The 11,509-nt window shown below is 36.9% G+C and overlaps 2 protein-coding genes across 3 annotated transcripts; both read right to left on the reverse strand.

Annotated features, from left to right (window-relative positions):
* Positions 1 to 1,823: 1,823 nt before the first annotated feature.
* On the reverse strand, positions 1,824 to 2,844 carry LOC106398979 (uncharacterized protein At2g29880). The gene is made up of 2 exons (XM_048756461.1): positions 2,429 to 2,844; positions 1,824 to 2,341 (listed from the first exon to the last, which is right to left on the reverse strand). Exons 1-2 carry the CDS (start codon positions 2,810 to 2,812, stop codon positions 1,886 to 1,888), a joined length of 840 nt encoding a protein of 279 aa, XP_048612418.1. The 5' UTR covers positions 2,813 to 2,844; the 3' UTR covers positions 1,824 to 1,885.
* Positions 2,845 to 7,093: 4,249 nt separating this feature from the next.
* LOC106412831 (L10-interacting MYB domain-containing protein) lies at positions 7,094 to 8,889 on the reverse strand. Of its 2 annotated transcripts, none has more exons than XM_048756451.1 (5): positions 8,749 to 8,889; positions 8,303 to 8,651; positions 8,134 to 8,227; positions 7,699 to 8,069; positions 7,094 to 7,611 (listed from the first exon to the last, which is right to left on the reverse strand). In XM_048756451.1, exons 2-5 carry the CDS (start codon positions 8,636 to 8,638, stop codon positions 7,156 to 7,158), a joined length of 1,257 nt encoding a protein of 418 aa, XP_048612408.1. In that variant the 5' UTR covers positions 8,639 to 8,651; positions 8,749 to 8,889; the 3' UTR covers positions 7,094 to 7,155. The 2 variants fall into 2 exon arrangements, with proteins under 2 accessions (XP_048612408.1, XP_048612412.1); XM_048756455.1 differs by having other exon boundaries at positions 8,303 to 8,646; positions 8,749 to 8,885.
* Positions 8,890 to 11,509: the final 2,620 nt, after the last annotated feature.

Raw genomic sequence — 11,509 nt, forward strand, 5'->3', positions numbered from 1 at the left:
ACGCTTAGTTTCTCCTCTAACGCCTTCAGAGCTCTCATATCTATAGAATCTCTCGAGGTAAAAGCTCCATCTTGTCTCAAACTTTTCTTTCTCAGTTTTCCGATCGCTTCACTTTCTCACATCCGTCACGAAAATGACTTATCCAGCTGCTTCAGCCGCTTCAGCCGCCGTTCCCTACTCCACCTTCAACTATCTCCACCTTGGAAGGTCCACTCAGTCCATTGTTGGTCGGCTCATCCGATTCTAGGATTCCAGGAACATTAACAAGAATGGAGAGTTTATGGGCATCACCATTCTCCTCCTTGATGAACTGGTGATGATTGTTTCTAACTTATTTTTTATCGCTTTAACTCTGCTTTGCTTATTCTTTGTTCATATATGAAACGTGTCTTCATCTTTTTGTTTTGGTTTTGTCTATGAGTTTTTTTATGAACAACTAATGATTTTTCTCTGTTTTTCTTACATGATTCTGTGATCTACGGTTTCATCCCTGCAATCTCCAAACAAAACAAGAAAACTGAATGAATTATGTTTTAGCAACCGAATCTAAAAGAAATAAAAGACATCTTACTTAACAAATTAAAACCTTTTCTTTTGCAGATTCCGACGATGAGGAAGCACCCGAGGACTAACGACAATGGAATGATGCGGACGAAGCCTAACTGATGTAAGTAAACTCCTCTTCAATAACGCATCACACTATTATCGCTCCCCAATCTCACAAACTTAAGCTCTAATCATGCCAGGGATCCCACATGTGATGCTGTCCCGACGACGGAGAAAAAAAAAAGAAAGATAACTTAACGTTTTTTTTATTTTCAGTTTTTAAGTTTAAATCATGTTTTAGACATAGAGTCCAACATAATTTGAGCACAAACATTTTAAACCCACAATTACTTTTTCATAATGTAAAAACGTCAACCTTCGTTTATGTTTTGTTAAACTATTTTAATCTTTATGTTTTGTTAAACTATTTCACACAGGGGGCAGATCTCCTTAGAAGGGGAGCCACTCGCCACGATGCTTCCAGTTTCACCATTCTTGAAACTCTTATGAACCACAAAGCCAATATAAGAGCTCTGTTTCAATCCAACAGCTGGATTTTATCACAGACCACCGCTAAGCCTGAAGAGGGAAGAGAAGTGGAGTGCTGTGTCTTGGAAGATGGTTACTTGGAGTTTACAAGATGAAGATGGAACCCGTGACAAAGAAGACGAGGAGAAGTGTTACTTGGAATATCCTAACGTTGAGGATGTAGACAATGTGTGATCTTAGCGATGAAGATTAGTGTAGCTTTAATATATGCTACTACGGTTCTTGAGTTCCCTAACAAGTACTAGCAAACAATGTGTATTTTGAAAAAATAAAATAATTTTGTAATGCAAGTAGTTTGAAACTTTGAGTATTTACTCAAACAACGAATATATACAGAGTTGATAACTTGATATGGACCCCCAAATAAGTTGGTGCTGCGCTGTCCTAATATATGTCTTTTTAATTTCATATACCTGACGTAAGCTTCTTCATCTTCTTCTCTTCCCCTTTCCGTTGTTCCATGCTTTCTGTTTCATGTTTAGGCCTTTTTTACATTCTCTATATTTTACCTTAATTATACTTTTTGAATTTTCCTTTCGTTTTGGGAGATGTCTCTAACTTGAGTTAATCGTCAAAAGCTAGGATCAATTTTGTTGTCTTACTTCCGATAAATTTTATTCTTTAGTTTGCACAAATCTTAAGCAACACCAACATCCCGTAAATCATACCGCCCCACCGATATCCAAAGTAACCAGCCCCGCGCTTGCGCGGGGTCTCAGCACCTAGTATAAGAAAATGAAGCTCTGTTTATCTTTCAAAACTTGTGCATTTTTTACAGCTAATAATGGTGTTAAGTTACATGAGGCCGGAGTTTCCTTAACAACCACTTCTTGCGTAATTTCACATTTAGTGCCAAGAAAGTCTTGGCCTTGAGGTCATCTTCAAGCAGATCACAAGCATCTAATATAAGCTCCTCATCCATGTCTGGTAACGCTTGGATAGCCTCAACCGCGTCTTCTATTCCCATGGCTTTGGTTTCATCAACTCGAGGCTTCTTCAGCTTTACAGGGCTTGTACCATTTTGATGATCTCTTTTGTTCTTGGGTTCACAGAAAAGAGAGTTGATGTCTTGTTCCTCACCGGAACTAGACAAATCGGTTGTACCCTCGTGGAACTCGGCTTCGGGATCAAACCAGTCCGTAGCTACAAAGCAGTCGTCAGTTTCCTCGGAATCTCCACAGACCACACACAAATCTTTGTAGTATGGAATGGGTCGAGTCATGAATTGCCTTGCATCTCTATGAGCCTGTAGTTGTTTTCAGACAAGAACACACACTTTGAGAAAGAGAAACAAAACAGTAAAGCTTTAGATGAGAGCAATCAAGAGCACCACCTTTATATAGTCTTGCCAGACATTATCATCAGCTGTAACCATATGACGCTCATCATCCCAACCAAACCCATCTGATCGAAGAAGACTCTTGATCGCATTATACTGCCTTCTCAGAGTCTTGTACCGGTTCTTCAAGACATCCACAGTAAAGCTAGAGTCGAACTTGGCGTTGAAGAGTTTAACCATATCAGTCCAGGCTTGTTTCCTAAAAGCACCTTCAATCTGGTTTCCACTTCTCGCTTGCTCCAACATGAGACCGATGAAATAGCGGTCCATTGGAGGATGCCAAGTAGTCCTGCACCGTGAGATGCCGCTTCCTTTTGCTGATTCACATAGTCTGTTGTCATCTCCCTCAGTAATATTCTCTGGAGCTGAAACACACATAGAAGACTAAGAATCCAACAGGCCTCAAGCATATACAGTTAAAGTTTGTACCTTTATGCTCAGACATTCCATCAGAGTAAATCAAACACAGATCTTTATAAAAAGGAATCGACTTAGATAACATTAACTGAGATTATTGGGATGAACACATGAATTTTGGTTATAAAATGATTTAAGTTTCACATAAATATTAAGCGCTGGAAGTAACTGAAATATAATTGTTGCAATTATGAAGTTTTTTTTTTGTAGTTCTTGATTACATTAATGATCATTAATTTGAATTCTTATCTAATAATATTTTTATAGGTATGAACATGGTTCAAGGACAAGAAATGTGCGAAGCAAAGAGCATAAATTTCAAGGGAATGTAGTGGAGGAATTGCAAACAAGTATGTATAAACGAAAGTTTTCCTGATGGTCATTGCAAGGGATTTATCCGCAAATGCGTTTGCAGGAAACCTTGCTTTTTTAACTAAAATTTATTTAACGGGTTAAATTAAAACTAGTAACTAGATTCACTATTAATTTGATTTAATAAAAGAGTCATGTACTGGAACCTTAACTCTAAGATATGATTATTTGCCTTAATCCGTATCGCATATATATTTATTTTTGTCAGTTACAAATATATAAATTAAAGTAATAAATCAATATAAATAAATAAAAAAACATTTCTGACATCTTCTTAATTTCCTTTCATTATTACAAGTATGTCACTCCTATATTATGGTAAAAAAATTTATTTTAAACCAACAAACCTAAACATTCCTTTTTTTCAGTATTTCATACATTCTATATTTAATATAACTGACGATTCCAAATTAAGAATGAAAATATTTTTTACGAATATTTACTCATATATTGGGATACTAAATCATAAAATATTTATATCGTCAAGCATTACTATTAATCAACCCAAATGATCATTTTGTTTTCAGTTATAACACACAATTCTATAGCAATATAAAACTATTATCATCATCATTAAAATATTTTTTTGCTTTTTCCAAATAAAAACCCAGTTCATATACACACACACGCATTTATATATATATATATATATATATATATATATATATATATATATATATATATATATCTAAACCTTTTTATTTGGAATATGTCATATAATATATATATAAACATTTCCTTAATGATTCCATAAAATATGATATTCTTTTCATCTTTTGTTGCGGAAGATGAAATATCTTAATATTCAATATTGCACCATCAGATAATGGGATTATTGTAACCTAAACCATAAATCTTACATAACAAAAAAAATTATATAGAATGATTGGCTTGACTGTATATGTAGCAGTTTAGTTGTAATTTAGTTTGCAAAGAGATCATGATCATAGCTGAGAGGTATATGGGATCATGACTCTACCTCTCAGCTATGATCATGATCTCTTCAAAAGGTAGGTTTTAAGAGGAGCTTGTTAACGATGGTTAGCCGGGGGCTTCTTCGTTAAATTTTGCTCTTTATGTGTAAAGCTTTAACTTGTTATGTTTGTAAGCGCCAAGTCATTCTCTATGGATCCACTGTTGTTTTATGATTGGGACAAAACTTTTATAGCTTTAAGTTTGGTTATAGTTTAGTTTAGTCTTTAGTAAAATTCTGTCTTACGCCAGCTTTGATTCCGGGAATATACCTTCTTTCCGCTGGCTATGTATTCGTCTTTGTACCTTTGATGTCTCAATAAAATATTTTGGTTGACTAAAAAAGTCATAGTAAACTATACCAATGTGATAGTGAAAATCAAACAAAATTACATGCATTACCTCCTCTTTTATTTATAGGCTAATTCAATGGCCCAAATTCAACCCATTAACTAATGGTTAGTACTAGAAGATTTGACAAGTACCATTAGTTTGAGATAGGCTCTTTGTGTACCAAACTAAACACATGCAAAGACCAAATAGTTGCATAAAATATTAATTAAATTAATTTAAACAAATAATAATGATCAAACATAACACATCTCAATAAATATTCAATATAAAAAAAACACCGTAGCGGGGATATTTACCAAGTTTTAATGTAAATATGTAAGCGTCTGCCAGGCACGAAGCTTTTTAAATCCTTGATTAAAAGTTTATTACCAATATAGTATAATTTTGTGATGAATTTATGTACTAAGAAAACAATTTAAATATTTTTAACCATTTAAATTCTAAGTTTCAATTTTTAATATATATATATATGTATATATCCATTGTATCACATGAAAAAAACTAAAGTAATAAATTTCAAGCAAATATTATATTAAGAGCAATAAACACATTTAATAGAATACCTTCTACATTTAAATGAAATTAGTCTTTTGGTGATGGATGAATGTAATGATTCCTTATCACGTCAGCTTTGGTTGTGTGATGTAGGTAGTAGACGAGTGAAGATGCATATGGTTGATCACATAACAACACAACATAGAGATTGTTCTGAATATATCCTTTTTAACTGATAATCTATGGTTAAATGAATTTATTGGCATTTGGGTTCCTTGACAAAAACTTATTGTAACATCCCGAATTGTAATATATATAGAAAGCTTAAGAGAATTGATTTGGCAATCTACCTATGTCATCAAAGTTGATTTACATTTTTCGTCACACATCTGCTTAGAACTCCAGAGTTAAGCTTGCTTGGGGGATTAGTGAAAGGATGGGTGACCTATCGGAAAATAATTCGCAATACCGTGCGAGTGAGGTCAAAACAAGGGAAAATGTCAGGTGGTGATTGCATGGTCAGTAGACAATGATTTCGAGCATTCGGAAAAATTAACGGACCGACCGTTAGAATGGGATGGATCCACAGGCCGAGAGAGCGGGCGTGGATGGTCCATTAGCCGTGGGTGGCTGGAGCGTTACAAGTGGTATCAGAGCCAGGTTAGCCATATCAGTTCTGATCCGAGAGGCGTCTTGAGACTTATCGTGGGGCGCAACGAGAACGTTGCGTTCTTTGAGAGGGGAGTGAATTGTAATATCCCGAGTTGTGATATATAGAAAGCTTAAGAGAATTGATCTTGTTACCTACCTATGTCACCAAAGTTGACTTACCTTTTCCGTCACACATTTGTTTAGAACTCCAGAGTTAAGTGTGTTTGGGCTAAAGTGGTGAAAGGATGGATGATATATTAGAAAGTGATTCGCGATACTGTGCGAGTGAGATCAAAACACGGGAAAAAATTGGGTGGTGATTGCAGAGTCAATAGACAATGATTTGAACCATCTGAAAAATTAATGGACCGACCGTTAGAACGGAATGAGCCCCATAGGCCGAGAGAGCGGACGTGAGTGGCCATTAGCCGTGGACGGTCGGAGCGTTACACTTACCTTGAACAAAAGACTTTACAAGGATGACTCTTATTCGGCCATTTCTCCAGTGACAAAGAAGTATTTACAAGTCTTTAATCGATGGACCACTGTCAACTAGTCATGCATCTAAAAATGTTCCTTACTCATTACTCTTCATTTTTGCCTACAACCCCTTCACCAAACCAGCCCAACCTTGTACTGCCTCTGCCTCATTTATCAAGTGGAGCAAACACGCAAGGCAATATAGCCTTATCAAGGATTCCACAGAAAAGTAGGCAACATTTTTTGAGTTAGAACAAGAAAAGTGTAATACAATTTTTGAATCTTCACTGCTCAGTCGAGTATTTATTTATGAAACTCTATAGAAAGTACGCTAGAGTAGTCTATTATAATCTATTATATAATAGGAGAGTTTCTCTCCTCCTGATGCGACACGTCAGCGGTCTGTGGGTCCCGCTTTTTAAAAGTGTGAAAAAATGTCAAATATGTGGTTCGAACCCGGGTTATTGAGATATAAGCACCCATAATTATACCACTGCACTAAAGGATACTTTGTACACTTATGGCCGAAACTAATATATATTATAAATGTCAGAAACTAATATAACATTGTGGACCCCACCTCTTCTTTTTTTAAAAAAAAATTGATGGGTAACGAATGTACTTCGACAAAAAGTGGGCTTTCGACTTATTGATTTTCTGTTTATTAGGCTTTGTATCTGCCCAAAGTGGTGATACGGACAAAGCTAAGAAGATTAGGGAAGCCGTCATCTTCACCATCTCCTTCGTCGCTTGCGATTCCCCTTCCAGCAATCAACTATTATGGTCGATCTTTAAGGCTCTACGCATGTTTTGCGCCTACCAAACGCTTAAGCAACACCAACATCCCGTAAATCATACCGCCCCACCGATATCCAAAGTAACCAGCCCCGCGCTTGCGCGGGGTCTCAGCACCTAGTATAAGAAAATGAAGCTCTGTTTATCTTTCAAAACTTGTGCATTTTTTACAGCTAATAATGGTGTTAAGTTACATGAGGCCGGAGTTTCCTTAACAACCACTTCTTGCGTAATTTCACATTTAGTGCCAAGAAAGTCTTGGCCTTGAGGTCATCTTCAAGCAGATCACAAGCATCTAATATAAGCTCCTCATCCATGTCTGGTAACGCTTGGATAGCCTCAACCGCGTCTTCTATTCCCATGGCTTTGGTTTCATCAACTCGAGGCTTCTTCAGCTTTACAGGGCTTGTACCATTTTGATGATCTCTTTTGTTCTTGGGTTCACAGAAAAGAGAGTTGATGTCTTGTTCCTCACCGGAACTAGACAAATCGGTTGTACCCTCGTGGAACTCGGCTTCGGGATCAAACCAGTCCGTAGCTACAAAGCAGTCGTCAGTTTCCTCGGAATCTCCACAGACCACACACAAATCTTTGTAGTATGGAATGGGTCGAGTCATGAATTGCCTTGCATCTCTATGAGCCTGTAGTTGTTTTCAGACAAGAACACACACTTTGAGAAAGAGAAACAAAACAGTAAAGCTTTAGATGAGAGCAATCAAGAGCACCACCTTTATATAGTCTTGCCAGACATTATCATCAGCTGTAACCATATGACGCTCATCATCCCAACCAAACCCATCTGATCGAAGAAGACTCTTGATCGCATTATACTGCCTTCTCAGAGTCTTGTACCGGTTCTTCAAGACATCCACAGTAAAGCTAGAGTCGAACTTGGCGTTGAAGAGTTTAACCATATCAGTCCAGGCTTGTTTCCTAAAAGCACCTTCAATCTGGTTTCCACTTCTCGCTTGCTCCAACATGAGACCGATGAAATAGCGGTCCATTGGAGGATGCCAAGTAGTCCTGCACCGTGAGATGCCGCTTCCTTTTGCTGATTCACATAGTCTGTTGTCATCTCCCTCAGTAATATTCTCTGGAGCTGAAACACACATAGAAGACTAAGAATCCAACAGGCCTCAAGCATATACAGTTAAAGTTTGTACCTTTATGCTCAGACATTCCATCAGAGTAAATCAAACACAGATCTTTATAAAAAGGAATCGACTTTATTCGAAAAGATCTTGAATGAGGATGACCCTTGAAGAAAAACAAGTCCTGTCAAAGTTGGGTGTGAAAAGAACAAACGCTATTATCAGCAAACGCAAAACGCACCTTGAGATAAACATCCCAAACGCAATTATCAGCAACCACCATCTGCGTCCTCTCATCCCAGCTAAACCCATCTTCTCTCAAGAGACTCTTCACAGATCTAAACAAGTTCCTCAACGTCTTGTGCCTGTTTTTCAAAACGTCTTTCCCGTAAGGAAACTTGAACCTCGCGGTGAAGGCAGAAGACATGAGCTTCCACGCGCGTTTGCTGAATAAGTGATCGTCGAATCGGTTCCCTCTCTTCACCTGCTCCAGCATAAGCTCGATGAAGTACTGATCCATCTCTGGCGTCCACACCGTTCTTAGTCGCTCGTTATCGCTTTCACCAGGCGTGCTCATTTCGGCGCCTGTGCTAAGAGAATCACAAATTAAATTCGAAAATTTAATAACTTGGCAGACGCGTAATCGAGATATTTTGATTCAGCTACAGAGCAGAGATCGTCGCTTACAGAGAACTCCGGCGGAGAGAGAGAGAGATCGGTGAGCTTTTAGGGATAAGGTTATCCGGGCAAAGGATTGTTCTCTTCGTGGCTGAGGTTATTCTTTTATCTGCAACCAATTCAGAAACCTTAATGGGTTTATATCTTTTTATTGGCCTTTATATATATATATATGCTTATTTGACCCAAAATACTATACGGGCCTACACGTTACGAACTCGTTTCTATCCGTGTGTATTTTTGGGGATAAATGTTATTCCTATCATCCACAATTAGTTAAGCCATTATTCGTTTGTACATATAAAAGATGTCGGGATAGACACTCGAATATCCGTTCGGGTTTGAATCGGATATTTCAGATGTTTGGGTATTTCTACACTTTGGATCGGATCGGATTTGCGTATTTTTAGTTCAAATTAAGGTATTTCAGATATAACCAAAAAAATAATTATTTTTTTTGAATTATTGATAAAAGAATTAAAACCACATAATTTTTGCAAAAACCAAAACTGTTCATTCTCTTGCTTTCGTGACGTAACACGATCGAAAATAACAAAAAAGCTCCATGGATGAAAACTACTCCTCCGTATGAAGAACAACAAGATGGTTCAAGATAGCTCTGGTTGTTACAAACGTTTATGGTAGTTGTCGTTGATGAAGGCAACAACTAATGTCTCCGAGGAACCTTATATGGATTGTGAGAAGAACAATATTTTGGGAAAAAAGATCTTAGGGAGAGAAAATGAGAGATGGAAAATGCAGATGGTGCCTTAATCTTTTACGTTTAAGAAGGAGATACATATTTATATATATATATATATATATATATATGTGCACCTGTTTAAGTTAGGAAAAATAGTGATTTGGTATTAATTTTATATAATATTAATTAAACCAAAATTGGTTAAAAAAACTAGTTATTACATACTGGAACTGGATGAAAGATGTAGATTTAGGTTAAAGTATACATCTAGAGGTGTCGTGAAACTCAATAAAAAAGGAGATTAGTGCGTTTGAAATCAACAAGACTTTCAGTATAGTGGATTTGCCTCCTGGAAAGAAAGCCATTGGGAATATGTGGGTTTACAAAATCAAGTATAACGTAGATGGGACAATGGAAATACCTAAATTATAACTTGTGGCATTGGCTAACAAACAGGTTCAAGGCAGGATTTTAAGGAAAATTTTGATCATGTCACCAAAATGACAAAAAAATCATTGTTTATTGAGAATATAGCAGGGAGAGGCTGGACCGTGCATCAGATGGATGTACACAATACCTTCTTGCATCGACATCTTCGAGAAGAGGTCTATATGAGGCTTCCACAAGGTTTTCAACACTCAGATCCGAACAAAGTATGTAGATTCCATAAGGCTATATAAGGTTATGGCATGCACCTAGGTGCTGGTTCGTTAAGCTCACGGATGCACTTCAACGTTTTGGTTTCCAGCATATTACTTGTTGTTTGTCTTCTCAAAAGAAAATGTATGATTTTCTCATGTGGGAATGCCATGAATGTTTTGACCACATTTACAGAGCACTTGGGGAGATGCTTTCATATGAAAGACTTAGAAAAACCAAAATACTTCTTAGGTATACATGTTCGATGTAGAGAGGAAGATTGCATGCTTACGCAACGTAAGTATACATTGGATATTATTTCAGATGTTGGTTTACTTGGTTCGAAGCAGGTTGTGACTCCTATGGAATTGCATGACAAGTTGGCATTAGATTTGAGTCCGTTTTTACATGATATTGTGAAATACAGGAGGTTGGTTGTTCGCTTGATTTACTTGTCAATTATGCAAAGGATAAATCTTATTTGGTGCATATCTAATCACAATTTATGTAAATACCACGAGATGTGAAGTGAAAAACTGCTTTAAGGGCTGTAAGGTATCTGAAAGGAACGGCTGGACAGGGTATGATGTTGGGATCTCAAGTTGATATGAGCTTATCAGTCTCCTGTGACGCAAACTGGCCAGCATGTCCTACTACTAGAAGGTCGTTGAGTGTGTATGTGGCACTTGTTGGTGATTCGCCGGTTTCCTAGAAGACCAAGAAGCATAGAGTTGTATCTCACTCGTCAACGGAGTCTGAATACAGGTCCATGGCACAAACAGTAAGAGAGATAATGTGGCTTCGAAGACTGTTACTTAACTTGGGAGCTCCACAACAAAACTGGTTGAGTTGTTCTTTGATAGTAAGTATGCGATACACATAGCTGCTAATCTGGTGTTCCATGAATGGACCAAGCACATAGAATCTTATTGTCATCAAGTGCGGAAAGTGATTCAAGAAAGATTGCTGGAAACTGTTCATGTTCGAACAAATGAGCAATTGGTGGATGTCTTGACAAAGGCGCTTGGGAAAGTGCAATTTGAAACTTTATTGTTCAAGTTGTGAGTAAGAAACTTCTATATTCCCAACTTGAGGGAAAATATTGGAGATAATGATGTGAATATTTAGAGATATGTATAAGGTTACGAGATATTGATGTAATTAGTTGGTAAGGTTATCCTAACCAAGAAGTCAGTTAAGGCTTATGTTTAAATACTCTGTATTATGATGAATAAAGTTTGTAATTCTACAAATTTACATCCTACAATAAGATCAAAAGTAATTTAAGAAGTAAGAACATAAAATAATTTAAGAAGTAAGAACATAAAAAGTAAATCTACTGTACATTTTTAATCCCCTTCCAAAATTTGACTTCAAACGTCCGTTGACCTTCTTTCTTGTATCCGAACCCAAAATAAGAAACATGGT

Source organism: Brassica napus, chromosome A2 (assembly GCF_020379485.1).
Source record: "Brassica napus cultivar Da-Ae chromosome A2, Da-Ae, whole genome shotgun sequence".
In the NCBI taxonomy this organism is placed as follows: Eukaryota; Viridiplantae; Streptophyta; class Magnoliopsida; order Brassicales; family Brassicaceae; genus Brassica; species Brassica napus.

Excerpts from the sequence above, each read along its gene's own strand:
- LOC106412831 (XM_048756451.1), bottom strand. The coding sequence starts at position 8,638 with ATGAGCACGCCTGGTGAAAGCGATAACGAGCGACTAAGAACGGTGTGG. Across the intron at positions 8,070-8,133 it reads TGGAATGTCTGAGCATAAAG|CTCCAGAGAATATTACTGAG; the intron begins GTACAAACTTTA and ends TGTGTGTTTCAG. Across the intron at positions 7,612-7,698 it reads TCTGGCAAGACTATATAAAG|GCTCATAGAGATGCAAGGCA; the intron begins GTGGTGCTCTTG and ends AAACAACTACAG.
- LOC106398979 (XM_048756461.1), bottom strand. The coding sequence starts at position 2,812 with ATGTGTGTTTCAGCTCCAGAGAATATTACTGAGGGAGATGACAACAGA. Across the intron at positions 2,342-2,428 it reads TCTGGCAAGACTATATAAAG|GCTCATAGAGATGCAAGGCA; the intron begins GTGGTGCTCTTG and ends AAACAACTACAG.